At 37.4% G+C, this 22,301-nt stretch overlaps 1 protein-coding gene and 1 long non-coding RNA gene across 2 annotated transcripts; one reads left to right on the top strand and one right to left on the bottom strand.

Annotated features, from left to right (window-relative positions):
* Positions 1-676: 676 nt before the first annotated feature.
* LOC121870805 lies at positions 677-8,708 on the bottom strand. The gene is made up of 3 exons (XR_006089782.1): positions 8,561-8,708; positions 3,705-3,821; positions 677-733 (listed from the first exon to the last, which is right to left on the bottom strand). It is a non-coding gene; the product is annotated as an uncharacterized LOC121870805 (long non-coding RNA).
* A 4,926-nt stretch (positions 8,709-13,634) lies between these two features.
* Positions 13,635-21,572, top strand: LOC121870804 (aspartate aminotransferase, cytoplasmic-like). The gene is made up of 8 exons (XM_042372770.1): positions 13,635-13,827; positions 15,861-16,042; positions 16,720-16,828; positions 17,383-17,567; positions 17,814-17,997; positions 18,241-18,406; positions 18,880-19,022; positions 19,624-21,572. The coding sequence occupies exons 1-8, from the start codon at positions 13,713-13,715 to the stop codon at positions 19,767-19,769; spliced, it is 1,230 nt and encodes a 409-aa protein (XP_042228704.1). The 5' UTR covers positions 13,635-13,712; the 3' UTR covers positions 19,770-21,572.
* Positions 21,573-22,301: the final 729 nt, after the last annotated feature.

The raw sequence follows: 22,301 nt of genomic DNA on the forward strand, positions 1-22,301 counted from the left end.
GCTTCCTCGCCACCCCACCCTCTTGGGTAGTTTTACTAGTAAGGGAGGGCCTCCTAAAAAGCTGCCCCATGGGCCTCCACAGGTCTAAATCTGGCACTGAGGATAGCTAAGAACAAGATTCAGCAAATTAATTTTCCCCCGGATTCAGGAGGATTGTTCATCAATAACTTCATTGAGTTGGATGCAAGCAACTCAATCTTGAACACCACTAAATTTTAGAATGATCAGCCATTTAATTTAAAATCAGGTGCACTAGTTCAGCTACTACTTGGCCCTAGAGTAACGCCGGAAATCATTGGTGTAAAAGGATTCGGGGTTTCCTGCAACGTGTATTCTGTTAAAATACAGTGAAACCAGAAGCTGCTATGCACGGACATTTAATTTGCATAGATGGAACTGTAGGCTGTAGTAACTTTGCACTTAATTACTGTATAGTAGTTAATAAAAAAGGGAGGTGGGGGGGAGGGCTATAACAGCACTCAATAGGTTTGAAATTAAAAAATGCTGGGGTAAAAGTTATGACAATTGAATACCTCAACTACCCACTGTACTGCACTTTAACCTGACACCGCTGCACCTCAAAATTTATGAGGAAGCGAGCTGAAGTAACACCAGGCATCAACACGATATCATGTTGATCCTGGTAAAATGGATTTCATCGGTACGGCAACGATTCCTCCCAGATCTACAGAATTTAAGGAAACTAACCTGCAACTGATTCTCCATCATTCATCTGGAATGAAAAAAAACTTTGAATGGTAAATACTACTAAACACTTCAAGTTCGATAAATAAATAATATAACATTTACCCCCCCAACAGCACGGGCCACTTTAACCCCCACCCCCTCCCCAGCACGGGCCACTTTAAACCCCCGCCATAGGACAACCAAAATGCGTTAAAGTTGGTGAATTAAACGGGTGGAGAATCTTCAGTTAATCATTAAATAAACTAAACTTCTAAAACAACTCCTTAACATATTAACATTGGTCTAGGTTTCTTTCCTTAAAATAAAACCATTCTAGGATTTTGGCTCAAAAAGTACTGAAGGTTTGGAGGCCCGAGGTACTTGACGTTCACTCTACAGTACCTAACTGTACACGTATACTAAAGTAACAGTATGTTCCTCAAACTATCACAAATTCTCTTCTACTAGTTCCTTCGTATGTTAAAATAAAACTGAAGTAAATACATTTACCTGCAGTATAAACCAAATCCCAAATAAAAAAAAAGTAAAACATACCTTAAATATGAGGCGAGTGAGGACCGGCAACACTCATCCTCTGGGTCAGGGTTGAAATAACCTGACCTGCGCCAGGACACCGGTTTAAGTACCTCCTCGCCGTCAAAAATGTTACCAATTGGGGGAAAACGAACAATGATTTCCACCTTTGATCGTATATACAAATGTTATTACAAATTAAGGATAAATTAAACTATTCAGTAACAAAAATAATCCCCAAAATATAAATAAACGTCTACAAAAATAATATAAACGCTAATACTGGACTTAAAATTCGTCAACTTCCACAGTGTGACAAATCATAGTTGCCAACCCTGCCAATCTCACATGTCTACCAACTTTATTGGTCTCAATTATAAAAAAATACGTAATTTTGTCAACCAATATAGTTATTTATATTTAAGAATAATAGCATACTTCTCAAATCAATAAAACATCACTCAATAAACCTCACCTGGAAAAATATAGACGTATTTCTTCCCTATCTACAATAATGTGGTAATTACTGTAGTCACGGTTGTTACAGGTTGTTATAAATGATTCAGTAATAGGCAGATAGAGATGATATATAGAATGTGAGATGGATGGATCGTGAATATTTTAATCCTATTATTTCTTGGAGTTATATAAAAGACGTAGGAGTTGTAGTGGATTTCTCCCCTACAAACGCTGTTTGTCGCTGAGTAGCCGACCCCACGAATTCCCCAGTGTATGCCTCGTGGTCTAGGTCAACCAGCGCCGCCCACGGAGCGGGGGTCAATTACTAAGCCACGCCTACCCCCGCTATTTAAGACCTGACCTCGTGGTGATCTCTCTCTACCTACACCAACCAGCCAGCAACACCTCCTCCTCCTCCGCCTGCCTGGCGGTCCTCGCTCCCGCCGGCGAGCATGGCGACCCACAAGCTGGTCCTCCTCTGAGCATCCTCACCAACCAGCTCTCTCTACATCACGCTTGTAACCGTGCTGCCTTCCCAGCACCAAGCTGCATTGTACATCCAATACAACATGTATACAGAGAGCACATTGTGAGTTTCCTTTCTCCATTCCATCCTGAGTGTGAACCCAAAACATCCCGTACCCCACACTACCATTAGACAACACATTATTCTTCCAATATCTTCCCAGGTGGAAGTACTTCCTTGTTTGGTAGCTGCCTACAGTCATTCCACCTTAATGTCATGCTTAAAGCTCAAGAAACAGCATTAAAATTGATCTACACTTATTTGTATTTTTCTGGTTAAATAAACAGTTTCAATATAAAGTGTGGACGAGCTGCTCTAATCCTATGGCTCAGAGTTAGCAGAGGATATGACCTATAAGAGAATAATAAAATTCTTAAAACGTACATCATGGTCCAGTGGATAAGCCTCCTTCCGTACATTATAGAAGTACGAGTTCCTTAAAAGGCGCTTGTTTTATTTATTTTTTTTCTTTCGTTATGGAGAACTATTTACGCTATATCATTGCCTAAAAATTAATTGGACGATAAATTCAAGCTGTTTTAATATATATTCCAGCTGCCCCAACCCTTCAGCACAGTGGGGAGGACACCTACGGCATAAGAGAGAGATCAAAATTACAGTATTCCCAGGTCCGTCATGGTCCAGTGGATAAGAGTTTTACCTGCCACTCATCGAGGCCCGAGTTCGATTCCCGACATTTCTTTTAGTTTTTGTTTTTATTTTCCTTCTGGGTCACTATTTTCGTTGTATTATACCCTAAAAGTGAAATTGGACCATACATAGACGTTTTAACGTATATTAGTGTTCGAAGCTTCAAATGCTTCAATGAAGCTTCGTGACGTCACTCTCAACCTTCATATATAAAGTCTCGACTAACTCATTTTCGTCCCATTCTTCACCGACCACTCACCGCACTTCTAGTCTCCTTTAAATACGTGTAAATTTTTTGCCCGACTGTCTACAGTCAAAAGGCCAAGAGAAATGGTTATTCTTTTGGGTAGTGTTTAATATACTTAATTATGGCGTAATAAATGCTGATTTAAGTAATATAAAAACTTGCCAGCCGGTTACTGCAGTTCACTTGCCTCATAGGGTCGTATCCCCAAGTTTCACTGGGCTCTAAGGCCCATGGTACCTACTTTGCAGCTTAAACAAATACATCAATACGGTTTAGTATTACAGTAAGTGGCTCTCTAACGTCTAACCAGTAATTTCTTAATGTTTTAGGCAAATGTACCACCAAACGAGCCTAAACTATAAGCCAGTGGCGGGTAACGAGCGTAAACCGTACATCGGTATTTACGTAATAATTAACCAGTAAGCGAGTACAATGACCAGATAGGGTTAGATTACCGTTTTATTTATTTTTTAATTTCTTGCTTCGAAGCCCAACACACTTATGGCGGAGCCGGGTGGTCATAACTCAATAATTACGCATTTCCCCAAACGTTCATAAATACCTTGCATATAACATTACATATTGTCACAAGTACTTTACCTGTTTGGTGGGGTTCTTGTCCTGCCAGATGTTTGCTAAAGCCAGCCAGCCGTCCACCTAAGCCAGCCAGCCGTCCACCTCAGGCAGCCAGCCATTCACCTCAGCCAGCCACACAATCTGAAAGATTTAAAAAGACACTCAGGGTTTGTGGATGGACAGGAGGGTGTATGGATGGGAGGGAGGGTGTGTGGATATTTGAGATTTCTGACCATGAGTACCAGAGGGTTTATCTTTTCAACTGTCATCCTGTTTCTCAGGAAGCTCTAAATGTGCCTTAGTCCAGAGAGAGCCTTCAGCTTCAGAAGAACCTACTGGAGACACACAACCAATACACAGTACTGATACAGATTTAGAAACACTGTACATCTCTGTCACAATATATGAGAGATTCAATGAAGTTAGATGGTGACATTCCTCTCTTGGTATTCAGAGATTTTCAGCACCTTAACTCAAAAGGGAGAGATGAGGAAAAGTAAATTTTCCAAAATAATTTGTTCTTACAAACAATGCCATGGTTATTTTTATCTTATTTCTTTATTTGTATAGTTTTACCACTTATTAGCTTACAAGCCATTTGGAATGAGTTGGAAGAGAGCAGCACATATTCATGACTCGTGTCTTAAAGTGGGTTGCCATCTCATTTAAAAAGTGACCAGACGTGACCGATCGCCCAAGCGGCTAACGAGACGATCAGTGGTGAAGAGGATAAAAAAAGAGGAATAGCAAACCTACAAAGTCAGAACACACATACAGTATTTAACTTATAAAACAGCTGCAAAGTTTAGTAATACCTGTACCATTATTATAGTCCCCTTATGGTATTTAGTCTGTCATTTTTTCCTATCACACTATGTGGAAAAAGGTAATTATATAATCACTGGCATGTTAGGATTCTCCACAAGTCATTTTATAAATAAGGAATAACAGTCAGTTCTGTGTTCATGCGAGTAAGATAATATTTTAATATACTTTTACATTTCAGAAATGTGTGTTGGTTTTGCAAACATTACCAAAAACTTCACCCTAGTACAAGAGGTCATACTGTGTGAACAAGTGTTGCCATCATGCTCCCCGAAGGATCATGATTATATACCATTGAGTTGTATCAAGTCTGACCTAAGCTCTATCAATGGCCATTCATCTTGTGAGACTGGTGTTCCACGGATGCCAGTAACTAATCCTGACATAACTTACAGGCATAAGAAAACAAAGGTCTCAGCACTGAATGAGATACACAGTGACCACTCATCATCTTGGGCTGGTGTGCCACAGATGGTGGCAATTCAAGAAAGATTGGTAAATAAATCTCAGATACTAACTCAAATTAAAGACCAAAATATTATAAATTTACAGATAGCAATTCAAATTAAAGACCAAAATACAGTTATATCTCCATTAGCCGGAATCCCTCAAACCCGAAACTCTCCGATAGCCGGAATTGAAATTTTCTCGGAAAGACGTTCCCAAAGCCGGAATTTTCCATACAAAATTCCGGCTTTGGGAACGATTTTCCAAGGGGCAAATTCTCCGGAAAATTCAAAGAAAATTTTACTGATACCCGGAAAATTCCAGGAGTGGGGGATATTTTCTAGGTTCGAGAGATGATGTAATGGGTAATTTCTGGAACTTCCTAGAACATTTTCTGTTACTCGGAAAATTCTGGGGACAAGGGATTTTTCCGGCTTTGGGAGATTCGTCTCATTACCCGGCAATCTCTCATTCCCAGAAGTGCTCTGCACCAATTGTTCCTGCTAACAGGGATATCACTACTAATTCTCAGATATGCAGTGAAATAGGAGACCAAAATAAATGCACAAAAAATAAGATTGATAAAAAACAGAATTTAGAAATCTGAAGTCCAAATATGTAGGAACAATAGATAACATGTAAGATCTCTCTTATATCACTAACGTATTTATCACAAGGAAAAAAATACGGTTTAATTCATTTGTTATAATGTGATGTGCAATATTCAGGTTTAATTACTATTTTTAAATTTTCAGTGTAACTACTGCACTAATTCCTTCTACTTTACTTTTATCCTCTTCACCACTGATCGGCTTGTCAGCCACTTGGGAGATAGGTCACGTCTCTGTTATGCCTTAATAATGTGTAATATTAGATAAATACAGTAGTTATTTAAGATATATTACCTTATCCAGTATAAATATGGTGCATATTTATTTAGTATAATACTGTTGTCAGCATATACTATTCTAAAGATACATATTTATATCAAACATTTTCCGAGTTTCATTTCATCTTATCTTGACCTAAATTTAACCATAAAATTACCTGTTGTTTTAGCTGTTATCTGTACCTAGATAAGTTCTCAAGGATATGTCACTTACCCATGGATAACATATCAAGTGTTTTACCAGCACCAGATAAGTGTTAGAATACAGGGTACAATACTTTTATTAATTTTGATGGTAGCTATATCTGGCATCTACTTCTGAGTTATACATATATGATTGGGATATACTAATAACACTACTTGTCATCACATATTATGCCTGAACCACAAAATGGGATAAAAATTTCCTTAATACCTAAGATCTTCGGGTACTTACATGCCAAATACTGTTAAGTGTTCAAGACTTTTGACCTCAACTGTACATAGAAATGATGGCTGGAAATAAAGACACTATGATCTGTAAATAATATATGAAAAGTATAGAAAAACTGCAAAGCAATCAGTCTATAGAGTTTACCAGGAACATCTCAGTAGATTTCTGCAATAACCAAAAAGATGATAAATAGTGATATCCCTGTTAGCCGGAATAATTGGTGCAGAGCTTTTCCAGGGATGAGACATAACCGAGTAGTGGGATGCATCTCATTGCGATTGCATTTTTAGTGTTTATAAGGTGTGTTGGTGTGCGGATTAGTGGATGTTATGATCATCATAACATCCAAACACGCAGAGGAGCTTAAGAGAAAGGGCGACAAGACTAATCATGCTCAGTCAGGTCAAAAATATGGGACCCACTAATCATCTATCCTACATCTAGCTCCAAGGTTTTCAAAGCATTTTTAACCTTGGGCCACTGAGAAATAAATTTGTGTAACACATTATCAGCTTTGTACTGACCATCAGTAAGGTTTATAGAAATTAACAAGTGATCGCAGGCCCTTCGTGCCCTTGTGAAAGTTTTAACGCTCGTGACAGCGTACAGCGAATGAGGGTGCGCCAAATTCTTAGACTTGCATGGTTAATTAGGGTACGCCAAGTCCGTAGATTTGCATCGTTTACCATCGTAAATATAATTGTTAATTAATGCCTTCCTAAAGAAACCATCGACATGGGACCAGGTTTGTTCCACTACGAATTTTTTTCGATTTTTCCACGAAGTTTGATGAAAAACGATTGTGCCGTTTCGGCTGCCCAGAACAGACACACGCCTAGTCCTATAGTATATTAGATTCCCTAATCAAATTAGCTTCAACCAGAAGTCCTTCTGTGACACATGATGATTTGTACCGAAAATATAGACGTCATAGCAATCACCGAAACTTGGATGAATCTGTTGAGCAAGAACTTTTTATCAGAGTACCATACAGTATAGAAGGGTACAACCTTTTTCACAAGGACAGGGAAGGTAGAAAGTGGGAGGGGGGTGGGGGTGTTGCACTCTTTGTCAGGGATACATTAATGGTAATGGTAAAAAATCTGAAATACCTATTGGGACAAAAAACAGGTATTATTGCACTTCTGCACCCCACATTCCTCCCCTAATCTATTATCATATTCAAATAAAACGTCTAATTATAAGATATTTTTCTTCTATTACATTACCGTCGCAAATGTATAATAACGGAAATAGCGTATCCAAAATTTTCTCTATTTTCTTCCATTAATCTTCCGCCATTATCGCCTACCTCACCTCCCACACTGCGTGTCTCCTTCATAAATCATCACGCGCATGCGTTCCCGTACGTCACGCGGCCAATCAAAAGGTTTTTTTTGGCAACCAATTAAAATGAGTTGTGGTTTAATTTGCGGTATTTTTGGCCCAATCATATTCAATTTTTATTTTGGGTCTCATATTTAGAAATTCAAATTCATTTCTGACCATGGAAATCTGTAATGGGTGTCACTTCAATTATATGGAGTTGATTGCGAGTTTTTTGGGAAAAAAAACAAAGAAACTAAAGCATTTTTTCAATCACATGGTGTTCTTCCGACCTCAGTAAAGTGACATAAGTGCAAGAACGAATGTAAATAACGTCAAGACCAACATATGAGGCATTGTGGTAACTCCAACGACGAACGAGAACCAGGCCAATAAGGCAAGAAATAAGTGATTCCATCATATGGTAAGAGTCAGTTAGGTCAGGTCAGGTTTATGTTTTTCTCGTGTTTTTTTTTTGTATTTTGTATTCGCTTAGCCATAATTTTTGTCGGAAAATGTCCCACCAAAAAAGAAGAAAAAAAACGGCCAATTTCCGACGGAGATGAAGGTCATAGCCGATCTAAACACACAAATACACTAGAAAATCATATTTTTTAGTTTCTAACAGAGTTGTGTGCACTTATGCAAATTTACTCAAAAACAAATATTAACTCCATTGATTTTTGTCAATTCACCAAATCGTCGAAGGCAACGAATTATTTCTTACTACATACACCAATATAAACTACACTAATACCAAGGCAATATAAAATGACGGAGTTTATCTTAGTATAGTAGTAGTACCTTTTCATAAAACATCACGTAAATTTCCATTTGATGAAGGAATAAAATTCAGTAACTACTTTTTAGGTTGACTAACTACCATGGCAGGGGTTGATCAACTCTCTAACATCACATGTAACTTAATTATGAAAATAAAAATACCAACAATTTACTCACCACAGAGGACAGTAGCGGCATATGCTTGTGTTTAAATAACTTAATATAAAAATACTAAACATTTAATCACCACATTATGTAGCAGCCAGTCACAACACGTCCCTCCCTCACGGCTCACTCAGGCAAATGGTTTAGTGGTGACGTCACAATGTTTTGTTTCTACCTAGGAAGGAATGTATAAAGAAACTTGTACTACATTCAATTAACGTTGACGTCCCTGACAGCTGCGCCATCTCTCGATAAGCTTCTTTTTCATAGAAAACGTACATGGTGCTTTAAGAGAACGGATTTTATTTACCATAACGATTTTAACCAAGGAGGTTTATATTAAACCTTCTTGATTTTAACTATTTAAGGTCATCAAAGAAAACGAGCTTGTCTTTAGCGTAGACTCCTGTCATAAGCCATGTACATTTTAATTCTTAGCATCCATTGCATGAATATTATGGTTTAGATATAGACAGAAATAAGACCATTGTCTGCTTATATATTTATATATTTAATTATTCACGAACAATGATGTTCCTTAAATAAAAAGAGAAGACAATACCATGTTGTACAGTACATGAAATAACATAAGTAAGGGACTTAGGTGGTAGATAAATATAAGTTAAGAAAACATCAAAAGCAAGCTGGCAGGTAGACCTAATCTTCATGATATCCACAAAAAGTAGAAAACAGTATTAAAAAGACTTAGTTTCAGCTTTCAGTCTTGAAAATATATATAATTCAGGGTGGGTAAGGCCGAAATACATTACATGTTTGAATGCTCTGATAAGAATCACGCACACACAATAATTTGCTAACACTTCCTACTACGATTGGGAGGTAAATTTTAAACTTTGTGATAGTTGACAAATGCAATCAAGCTGGGTGAAAAGGTAAGTGGAACCAGTTAAATCAATATATTAGTCAGTTAGATTAAGTTACATAACACACGTTTAGAAATCAGTTTGGTGGGGATGTCCTAAAAGTGTGGCGCATTGCTTCTGGTTCCTTCTGATGTCAGGTAAAGGAGCTTCAAAACGTCCGGGAAGAGGTCGGGAGGGATCTGCAGTTGAGAGGGAGGGGGGAGAGAAGCTAGTCCTGCGTTTTTTTTTTTTTTTTAAAGGGTATTAGCCCACCCGGGCACAGGTCACTGACCCACATCGGGGCCTGGGAGGCGAAAATTTAATAATAAGAATAGTAATTCATAGTAAATAAAATTTATAATAAAAAGTAAAATAAAATAATAATAATAATAATAATAACAATAATAATAATAATAATAACAATACTGTAATAATGATAAAGAAAAAATAATAATAATCAATAGTGAGAAATGCTATATGTATAGTATGTTGTGTTGTCAATAGTAAGAGAAACAACTGAGATCCTGCAATTGTGTGTAAATGAGGCAGAAAGACAGATCAGCAACCTGGGACTTGGTCACAATATTCGTGATGCCATATGGCAGCAGGGTCTACCATTAGACAACACATTATGCTTCGAGGAGGTCTGGAAGAGGATTGAGGGATCTGGAAGAGGAGTCGGAGGAGGGGATGTAATCCTTTTCGAGGAGGTGCGTGGTGCCGAGGCTGAACACGTCACAACCGAGGGAGTTTCTTGCCGATAAAGCTCTGCGACGCAGCTCCCAAGTTGAAGGTTATCGGACCAAGGAGGTGGTGGGTGGAGAGAGATGTTACCAGTGGTGGAAATCAGATTGTTCTTCAAGGATACTCAAGGGTCACTATAATTTACTCATTATTATTCTACCCTCACAGCCTTGCCTTAGGGAAAAACGTTGTAGTAATGTTCTAATTGCATATACTATAACGTTTTAATAACGACGAATTGTTAGCTGGGCAAACGGGTTTTGGTGAGGAAATATAAGGTAAGAAGAACAGTAATGTAAATACAAGTACATTACGTTTAGACACCAAAAACCAAATGCAGTTCTTTACCTAACTTAACCTAACCAAACCTAGAGCCATCCTTAACAAGTAGCAGCTGTGATGTGGTCCTGTGGATAAACTAATCAATGTTCAAAATAACTTGAACATTTACGACACAAATTTAACGTAAATTCACGAAAACAAACTGTTTATACATGGTGTGTCCATAAAGCCATGTAACCAGAGAGGATCTAAATTTATCCAGGAACGCCATTCATTAGCCTGAACCATTTGCTTATTCTCGTCGCCAAAATTGTCATTGATTTACCTCTCACCTACAGTACATACACAAAATCCCACCATACATAAATCCAAGGAGAGAAAAATCACATCACACAGACTAGATAAAGTTAAAAATGTCTGGTTAGATTAAGTTAAATTAAGTTAAATTTTGTCGCTCAACTTCTCTCACACCCAAGGTCTAGCATTTAATCCTTGCCTCACACTCCAGCTGTCACAGTCAACGGATATTTTAAGCTATAATGTGAAGAGTAAAATATAAGAAAATAATACATAATTAATGCTAAAACAATCAGATAAATCAGTATTCAAAGAGGAACGACACAAATAAAATGCATTAAAATATAGTGTCAAACAAAAAATATTCCTTCAGAAATAAACTGATAACACGAAGTCGGTATATCAGTTCATATCAGGGGTTCACCATCAAAGGGTTCATATTAGAGGTTCACCATTAGAGGGTTCATATTAGGGGTTCACCATCAAAGGGTTCATATTAGAGGTTCACCATTAGAGGGTTCATATTAGGGGTTCACCATCAAAGGGTTCACATTAGAGGTTCACCATTAGAGGGTTCATATTAGGGGTTCACCATCAAAGGGTTCATATTAGAGGTTCACCATTAGAGGGTTCGTATTAGAGGTTCACCATTAGAGGGTTTATAACAGGGGTTCACCATTAGAAGGTTCACGTCAGGGGTTCACCATTAAAAGGTTCATATCAGGGGTTCACCATTTAAGGGTTCATATTAGGGGTTCACCATTAGAGGGTTCATATTAGGGGTTCACATCAGGGATTCACCATTAAAAGGTTCATATCAAGGGTTCACCATTTGAGGGTTCGTATTAGAGGTTCACCGTTAGAGGGCTCATATCATGGGTTCACCATTAGAGGGTTTATAACAGGGGTTCACCATTAGAGCGTTCACATCAGGGGTTCACCATTAAAAGGTTCATATCAGGGATTCACCATTAGAGGGTTCATATTAGGGGTTCACCATTAGAGGGTTCACATCAGGGGTTCACCATTAAAAGGTTCATATCAGGGATTCACCATTAGAGGGTTCATATTAGGAATGAGGGGTTAGTGTAGTGGAGTGTTTAGTAACTGAACCCCATAAAAAAATAAGCGCATTTCTATGAATGACATATATACAAAAATTCTCTAAAGGATTTTGTTCTTTCATGTCAAAACGATTTATATTTGAATAAGATCAAATTAAACAGTCATGCAGTGAGGACAATAATTGCAGCCAAGTACGTGTGGGGAAATCCATAAAAATGCAAAAACAAACATGTGAATCTACTTGACCTATGGCTATTAATCTTAACAAGGCCGGACCACACAAAAATCCGAGATAAAAATTCCTACTTCTGCCTGTACCGAGAGATAAAGCTGTCTATCTGATTTATGGTACAATAAATCAATCTATTAAAATGGTAACATTTGATACTTTTAAAGGTGAAATGTAGTTACTGGGTATTAAATGGCTCGTTATTTTATTTTATATAACTAACTATACCCATTATCGAATATGGATCTTGACATGTCCAGGAAAATTGGGGTTAAGTCAATCAAGTGGGTGGAAAGATGCGCATGATCTTAAAAAATACCAATTAGTAAAGAAAAACAGATGAGTTGATGTAAAAAGTGTTAGTGTGACACCGACTTAATGAAAAATATCAATAAATAGTATATATTATATTGTCATCATTGCACGCTCAGCAAAAATACCATGACTATCCCTCCCTCACACACACAAACTAACAAAACCTCCAGGCTCCCTAAAATAGCGAACAAAATACCAACCACCACTACACTCAAGATAAAAACATCCATCTTTCCCCGTAGCAACACACACACACTCACTCATTGTGTATCGCTGCTACCCTCACCTCCTCCACCCTAAGTTGTATAACCCTACTATTCTTTAACCCCTCACTGCTTTACCCTAACTCTCAACCTATTTATCTGATGGAAACCCAAACGAGAGGTCAACCTGTGTAGAATCCCTCCATTGTTCTTGAAAAATATTCTTTTGTATTATCGAGCCTTGGGCTGGTAGATGCCCTAAGCTGTAAATAATTTAAGATATTGTGCAGACTGCATGCTTGCTAATGTGTGTTTCTCCTTTATAATATACACACACACACACACACACACTCGCTAGTAGATAAAGCATGCCTACTATTGTATTTATTTGTATACATATACAGTATATACAGTACATCCTGGCTTGTACATTATTCTAAATCGGAAGTAAGTTTGAGCAAGGATGTCCAGGTTAACGTGCCTCCATTATCACATATAAGCATAGATTTTTATTATGTTTTGCATTATTACTGTCTTTATATCCGCACATATCTCTCGCGTTGCTGTATATAGAACACAATAAAAATAGACATTAGTGTATACTTTTATTTTATAATTTTTTCCTCTTCGCCACTCATCGACTCGTTTATTAATTACTTTGGATTCTGTCATTTAATATTGAGCTTATTAATGATCTTATCAGTCATCTTAAGTGAGAGAGAAAAAGTTGCCAAACATACACTGTCCATTTAAAAATATTTGCCAAGCAGACGATGGCTCCAAGGACGTGAGAACTCCACAAGTGACATGATATTGACTACAAAGGAGTTCATGTGATCAAAAAAGGAATTTTCTGCATATATCTATTTAAATATTACAATGAAAAACATTTAATTTTCATTAAGTTGTTTGGGTTAGACTGTATTTATATTATAAGATTGTTGTAAAAAGAACAGATGGTGAATATATGGGCATATTTAGTTAAAATATATATTAAATCTACTGATAAACGATGGTATTTTGTTCAGCATCTGCTCGAGGATAAGGGAGTTGAGTCACTTATAACGGATGTGGGCCAGCGGCCCAGCACTCAGCAGCCGGCACTTGTGATTAGTGTCCACCCAGGTGCGGTACAGCTCGTCCGGCTCCTCCACCTCCTCCTCGTCATGGCAACCAGTCGATTTGCAGAGGTCCAGCAGGGGCCTCCCATCGAGGTGTTCGCCATCAATAAAGCCTTCGCTGACTGCACAGCCGAGAAGAAGGTCAACATCAGTGTGGGAGGTAAGGTGTTGTGCGGAATTGAAAGTTATGTCGACCTTTAGTCACCAATAATTGCAAATTATAACCCTTTTTCACCTGAGGAATCTTAACAATGTATTGTTAGTAAACAAATAAGTTGTTATGGAGGAGGTTAGCCCCAGTGTTATATTAATTTTATATTGTCTGGGTATGACCACTGGCACGACGTCCACTGATGATAGATTAAGGTAAATTTGCACTGTCACATTTTTCTAGTGTATTTGTGCGTGTCATTAGACCGGATATGACCCTCATTTCTGGCGGAAATTAGCCGGGTTTTTTATCGAATTTTTTTCGTTGGACGTTTTCCGAAAAAAAAAATCATGGCAAAATGCACCAGAAAACCTAGAAAAACAAAAAACAAACAAACAAACCTAACCTAACTGACTCTCACCATATGATGGAATCACTTATTTCTTACCTTATTGGCCTGGTTCTTGTTCGTCGTTGCATTCTGAGATTCTTACACGCCACATATGTTGGTCTTTGCGATATTTACATTCCGTCTTGCTCTTAGTACACTTTACTGAGGTTGGAAGAATGCTATAGTTTTTTCGTTTTTTTCCCAAATCTCGCAATCAGCTCCATAGTAGGTAGGTAGGCAGCTACCAAACAGGGAGGTACTACCGCCTGGGAAGATATTGGAAGCATAATGTGTTGTCTAATGGTAGATCCTGCTGCTATATGGCATTGCAAAAATTGTGACCAAGTCCCAGGTTGCTGATCTGACTTTCTGCCTCATTTACACACAATTGTGGGGGTCTCAATTGTTTCACTTGCTATTGACAACACAACATACATATATCGTTTCTCACTAATGATCTTTTTTTAATTTCTTTATGGTTCCTTATTATAATTATTATTATTATTATTATTATTATTATTGCAGTTTTCATTATTATTATTATTATTATTATTTTATTTTTATTTTTGTATTTTTTATTATAAATTTTACTTATCTGAATTATTATTATTATTATTATTATTATTATTGTTATTACGTTTTCGCCCCCCGGGCCCTGATGTGGGTCGGTGACCTGTGTCCGGGTGGGCTAATACCCGTAAAAAAAAAATACATATATAATTTAAGTGACACCCGTCGCAGACTTCCATGGTCGGAACTGAACTTGAATTTCAAAATATGAGACCCAAAATAAAACTCGAATTTGATTGGGCCAAATATACCGCAAATTAAACCCCAAATCATTTTAATTGGTTGCAAAAACAAAAACACTCTTGATTGGCCGCGTGACGTGTACGGGAACGCATGTGCATGATGATTTATGAAGGAGACGCAGGAGACACGCAGTGTTGGAGGTGAGGCAGGCGATAATGGCGGAAGATTAATGGAAGAAAATAGAGAAAATTTTGGATACGCTATCTCCGTTATTATACATTTCTGCCGGTAATGTAATAGATGAAAGTTATCTTATACCTGTACAGTACTGTAATTAGACGTCTTATTAGAATATGATAATTGATTAGTGGTAGGAATGTGCTGTGTGTAAATGCAAAAATACCCAGATTAATGATGATTAATTAATTAGTAATAAATTATTCAGTGTAGTCTATAAGTTGGCTTTATCAGAGGCTGTCTGTGGTATTTAACTGATATTTAATTGGTATTTAGCTCTAATAGGTCAGGTTAAGACGGATGCTTCTATTTCCTAGAGTATTTTAATGTTCACTAATATATTTACTAAAAGATAAATGATAAGGACTGCAGCTGTAGTAAACCTGCAGTGTTAGGGGCCAGGCATTAAGTGAATGGACTTTTAGTGGTAATAATGGACAGGGCTTTAAAGGTGAGGGAAATTGTGGGGTTAAAACAAATTGCCAATCAAACAAACCATTGAGAACCTGACCTAATCTTTTTCTAATCTACAAAAGTCTGGTTGTGTACGAAACTATGCACAAAGAATCACAATAAGCATTCATTTTGTTTATGGTTAGCTGTTAAAAAAGGAATGTTTACCTAATAATGGCAGTTAATTGATGTTCTTATTCTTCCCTAGCTTATCGTACTGACGAGGGTAAGCCATGGGTGTTGCCAGTGGTGAGGAAGGTGGAAGCAGAGTTGGCATCAGACATGAGCCTCAACCATGAATATTTACCCATTTTGGGCATGGAGGCATTCACGACGGCTGCTGCAAAAATGTTATTGGGGGCATCTCACCCAGCCATCACTGAAGGAAGGGTGAGCAATTTTTACAGCTCACGCTCCTCTGTACTGTAGGCTACTTGCTTATTGCTCACATATTCCTGTACCTTCCCTCAGTTGAATAATTCTTGTCACGGAACAATATTCATATACTGTACTGTACTGTTAACGTTCTCCTGCCCTCTCCCTCGTGTTCCCAGATCTCTATGCCACGATGCACCTTATAAAACACCCCTCTGTAGTTCCTCACATTTCTTGAACATTATTATCCTTCACTGCTGCATACTGTGGCTGTCTCATTAGCTAAATCAGATTGTTTATCAGGTAACCTTATCTCTTCCTCTTATATTCAATATTGATAACACAGTGGATGAGTGCTTGGTCCAGTAGTTCCTCTTACCTGCCTCACCATTTAGGGCCAATGAGCACTTTTCATTCACAGATGAGACCATGTTTACATATATTGTACATTGTGTTCTTTCATTTGTTGAGGCTACGTGTATAAATTTTCTCGGAGCAGGAGCATTGAAGACATCCCAACATAGATCAGTGCAAAACTCCTTTTCCTTTTTGTAGTTTCACATTTCATTAATAACAATTAAGAAATGATGTTGGAATGAATTGAGTGATGATGGTCATGTTAAACGTGAATTTACTTGAATCTGTTGTGCATAGCTGCCTTATACTGAACTGACTCTGGTATAACTCAACAGGTAACTTCAGTACAATCACTGTCTGGAACCGGAGGTCTTCGTGTAGCGGCTGATTTCTTGTGTCGGGTCCTCAAGTACAACACCGCCTATTATTCTTCACCAACCTGGGGTCAGAATCCACTACAGTACTGTAATATGGGGGACTTGCTGTATATAGATGTGTGAGGGTCAGGGTGAATTACAGATTTACAAATACATTGTGTGTAGTGCAGCTGGTTATGTAATCGGAATGAGATGATTGTTCAGTGTCTGCACCTATTTAAGAAACCTCTATTATTATCATCTGCCAGTTGATGACCTGCTCCCAAGTTTGCCAGAGGGTTAGGAGGAAGGACAGTGTAAATTACTGAAGGCCTAAAAGAAAAAAAGAAACTTGAAGTGCTTCTCTGTAATGATGTACAAACTTTTATCTCCCCTCTTATTGGTACTTATCACTTGTTTATAACAGGACCCAAGTTGACTTGTGAAAGTGGTATAATTTCTCTTCAGTTTGTCAGACTTTATTATTTGTCAGGGTCATTAGTGTTTTTACTTATCAGAGGTATTTGATATGTAATATACACTGTATATATACAGTATGCACATATCCACTCTCTCTCTCATATGCTGGTGAGTGAAAATTTGTATAGTTTGATTTCTATTTTTGAGTATTTTTCATTGCAGGGAACCACCGCCTCATTTTCTCAGATGCTGGGTTTACTGAACTTCGTCAGTACAGGTACTGGGATGCAGCTACCCGTGGCCTCAACTTTGATGGCATGATTGAAGACCTCACTAATGCCCCAGAAAACTCCGTTATAATCTTCCATGCCTGTGCTCACAACCCAACTGGTGTTGACCCCACACAAGTAAGAGCATATTTCGTCACTGGTCAAATGGGGCCTAACCAGAATTGTTTTTTTTTAATCTAAGGATTTTCATTTTAAATCTTAACAGTTCTTTCCTTACTGTGATGCTTAATGGCTAGAGTCAGTTCCAACACAGAATTACCCTTTACGCTATTGCTATTATTCAGGCAGGTAACAATTGATTGTATATCGTGTCTCGTGGAATTTAATTGTTTTCTCCGTATTGTACTTTTTTAATGTTTATAGGACCAGTGGAAGAAGATTGCAGATTTGGTTGAAGAAAAGAAACTGTTCCCCCTGTTTGACTCGGCCTACCAAGGGTTTGCCTCGGGAGACCTCGACAATGATGCCTGGGCAGTACGTTATTTCGCCGAGCGTGGCTTTGAAATGATGGGCACTCAGTCATTCTCCAAGAACTTCGGCTTGTATAGTGAGTTGTTTTTATTGATTTTCTTCTTTTCATCAAAAAATTTGTTCCATCCAAATTTGTGAGCACAATTAAAGAAAACTGTCCGGTGTTAAGGAATTTTGTAGATTCTGTATTATTCATCCTGGGAGTACATACTTAGAAATTTTCAAGCTGTTTACCATTTACTGTATTCTTAAACATAGTTAGCACAATTTACAAATAGAAGGTATTGCAGTCCTCTCATGTGAGCTGTGTTCCTGGCAGATGAGCGCATTGGTAACCTGATGATCGTGGTGAAGGACCCTGCCTGTATTACTCCCATGAGGTCCCAGCTGACACTGCTGGTGCGAGGGTCCTACTCCAACCCTCCCTGTCATGGTGCTCGTGTGGTGTCCCGGGTCCTCAATGATCCAGCACTCTTTGAAGAATGGTGAGTTGTATTTTGCAGCCCTACAGTGTTGCCAGATACATTAGTTTACACGCTGATACAGTTGTCAGATTAAAAAATTTCTTGGTTTTGCTATATAGAATGGCAAACTGTTATATATTATGAATGAAAAAAGTAAAGGCTAAGTAGTTTCAGTACAGCTCTTTACATTTTATGTAGATGAGGTATTCTCCAGAGTAAGTCATAACAATGGGGTGAAGACTGTGATGATGGATAATAGGAAGTTCCTTTTTTCGGCCATTTATCATGATTTATTTTCATCACTCGGATTACTGTAATGATCTTGTTTCACTCTTGACAAGTACTTGTGTGATCTCTATAACAAGCAAGCCAGCATGTTGCCTTAAAGGCTGACAACACTTGAGTGGTGCTAAGCAGTGGGTGGCTGGAGGCTTATGGCATGTACAGCCCAAGTAGCCTTTAGATCCATTAATTAATTAGCTTAAATTCAACAGGAAGGACTGCATCAGGACCATGAGCGGTCGCATCATAGAAATGCGTAAGGGCCTGAGGGAACGTTTGGAGAAGTTGGGCACACCTGGCAAGTGGGACCACATCACTGCTCAGATTGGAATGTTCTCCTTCACTGGGCTCTCAGGTGTGTAGATGTGTTTCTGGTTTCTTTAATTTTTTTCTAAAGGGTGTTAAGGGAATTATTAACTTTTGTGGGTTGATTTTTATTATGTATTAATAAAATGTTGGATGAAGAGAAAACACAAATAATAATTTAAATCATAAGATGAGTTTCAGGTCCCATACTGTACAGGGTGTCTTTCAAACTTGTCTTATTTTGAGTAAAAAAGGTCAAGTCAACATGGTTCCAATTACAAGGTGGCTGAACGCACACTAACTGACGAATGGTGGGGGAGGTCAGGTGGAACGGGCAGTAGCTCTGTAATGGTTGAGAATTGAACTGTACTGATATAACTTTTTTCACTCAAAATAAACCAAATAATAACTTCCAGAAGTTTGGCAGACAATACGAGTTAGCCCTCAGTTAGTACAACTTATTTGCCATAAATAGTTAGGATTTAAAGGGATAAATTAGTTCACTAGATGGGGTACTTAGTTATATTGTTTTTATATTTTTCTGCTGGCATATGAAAGTTAGAATCTGCCAGGTTGAAACTTGAGATTTTACCATCCAGTGTAACAAAAACTAATATTTAATTATCTTCATGTGCAAACTTTCTTTGCAGCCGAACAAGCCAAATTCCTGTGTGATAAGTACCACGTCTTCATTCTGTCAAATGGCCGGATAAACATGTGTGGCATCACAACAGGGAACATTGACCATGTGGCAGAAGCAATTAATGATGCAGTGTGCAATGTTTCCAAGGCCTAGTAGTGAAGCAGTGTGTCAGTGTCATTACCTAAGACAGGAGGAAAAGGTTTATACAGGAATGCCTGTTAAGACACCATTTGTTGTGAATAGTAGTTATCCATGTCCCAGTCCTTGATTGTTAAGAAATTAGCAGTGTTGTTTAGGATGCAAATTGGCCAGTACAGGTACTGTATAAAATAATTGACACTGTGTAAAGAGGGAACTTAAATATTGTTTGAGGTTTTATAACCTTATTGTAAATTGAACCTCCAAATGAAATGAATTGGTAAGACTTTGCCTATGATATAGCCAGATAGTTATAGCATAAGTAAAACTATAACAAGAAATATCCAAAGATTTTTAACACTTCATGAAATACTGAGGATAATGTTAAGATATTATACCCACATTATTGAAATACAGTTTCCATTGGGGTGTCGAGGCCTTGTTGGATAGTAATGTAGTCTGCAACAGGTCTCAAGAATGCAGTGCTTCATTGGCACTTCTGTATAATCATCACTGAAAGCTTTATGCACTCAAGGTATCTGCTCACTTATTAACAGTGGTTGTCAGTCTTTACCTATGCAGCCAAGAGCCTCGGTGTCAACACGATGAAATTGTACACTTCCACGGATCCTCACACCAGACGGACATGTGGTCATTATTGTGATATTAGTGGCATCTACAAAATTGTTACATTGTTAATGTTGATTTGTATTTGTCATAACTTAGTGTTGTGAACAGAGTATTTATTAACAGATAAGATCCGGTTAGAAACTTAACATACTATTTATCACAGCAGAATTTTAGCAATGCCAATTAATAAAGTATAGCATAGAATTATTTAACTTGCTATTTTTATTTATTTATCTGTCACTAAGAGTAATTTTAAATTGTCTAGCATTAGGTAAATAAAATATTAAAGGTTGCGTCCCGTAGTAAAGGGGTGTTTAAAATTAGTACCTTAATTTCTGACGTTGGTATCGGTGGTAACAGAGTAAAAAAAATTTTTATTTTGTGACAAAAACATCAAAGTAGCCAATTATTGACTAGTGTACATCCCGTGTTGCTAAGGCCGTCGTCACATGTACACATGACAGTCGGGATATACTGCACTGTACTCTGTATTATAATGCATCAGACACCTATTTGGAAGTTGGGTACAGTACAGTATTTAAAATTGATAGTCAGTATTTTTGGACCAATGTGAAGTACAGTTTTCATAATTACAAATCTTAATGATATTTGCAAGCATGAACACATTGTCCCTCACTTGCTTTAAAATAAAAAAATAATACAAAAATGTTAAATTATCAAGCATTTGTTAATTTTAATCTTTATTACAAAAGTAACTGAAAACAGTTACATTTGTTTACTAAGTAATAATAGTTGCAGTTGGAAAATAATATACATCTTATTAAATCACCCGAGCGTTCCAATGCTAGTAAGAGTTCACCATCACATAATTTGCATCAGTAGCACAGCAAGAAATTAATTTTGTGATATAGATGTATATAATGCATTTACAGGGTGGCTACAGCTCTCTTCTGTTCCTACAAAGCAGACTGCTGCTTGTTCTTACAATAAGGGTTAGATTGTGCCTGAAGGGAATAGTCTTTAAGTCAACAGGGATCATGTTGTAAAACCAGGATCAAGAAGGTGGTTGAAGACTTGATGTAATCATGGTAAGGTAGTCTAATTTATTGTAAGAAAATGAAGAAGGTTGGAGACAGCAGTTGAGTCTAGTGCATGTACATAGTAAGTTTGTTGTCCACATCAGTGATGTTAAATATTGTTAAAACAATAAATTATTAAAGAACTTTTCTTTTGTATTTCTCTTATTTTTACCCATTTACTGCTGGTAGGAAAATTGTGGTTGAACATACTGTACTCTTGGAGTAACATCATCTGCATCTTATTACACTAAATTTTGATTGATGAATGATATTTACCGGACAACCTACCGGTAATCTTATGTCAAAATAAAAATTTCCAAAACTGTTTCAATATAAGTACACGTACTGTACTGTACATACTTGTTGATATGCTCATATTCAGCATGTCAAGGACTAACTACTCTAAGATTTTGAGAACATTATTTTTTTGGCCCTTGGGTTCCTTTGTCTAAAATGATTAATTATCTCAAAATTGGAGATAAAGAATATTTGGTAATGACTTGGAAAAAGCTAATTAGTTCTGGAGTGCTAATTATTCAGCACTTGTAATTTTTTAATGGCAATTTTGGGGTTCTTGTGTTAACCTGATGAACTGAACTAAAGTAGCAAACTACTTGTGTGTGAGGTGTCTATCTGATGAATAAAATTGTCTTGTGTTAGCTAAATAAAATAATAAAACATGTCCAGTAGTCAATGGATGAAACACATTAATTATCAATCGAGTGTGAGTATTGACCAAAAGAACACTTTTTTTTTTTCGAAATTTAAAAGTAATGTGTTTATTTGTACAGGCAGAATTACATAAAAAGTGCCATCAGAAAGTTATAGGTGGGAAGTAATTAACACTGCAAAACTATGGTTGTTTCAGCCATAATCT

Source organism: Homarus americanus, unplaced genomic scaffold (genome assembly GCF_018991925.1).
Source record: "Homarus americanus isolate GMGI-L3 unplaced genomic scaffold, GMGI_Hamer_2.0 scaffold16119, whole genome shotgun sequence".
NCBI classification, from domain to species: Eukaryota; Metazoa; Arthropoda; class Malacostraca; order Decapoda; family Nephropidae; genus Homarus; species Homarus americanus.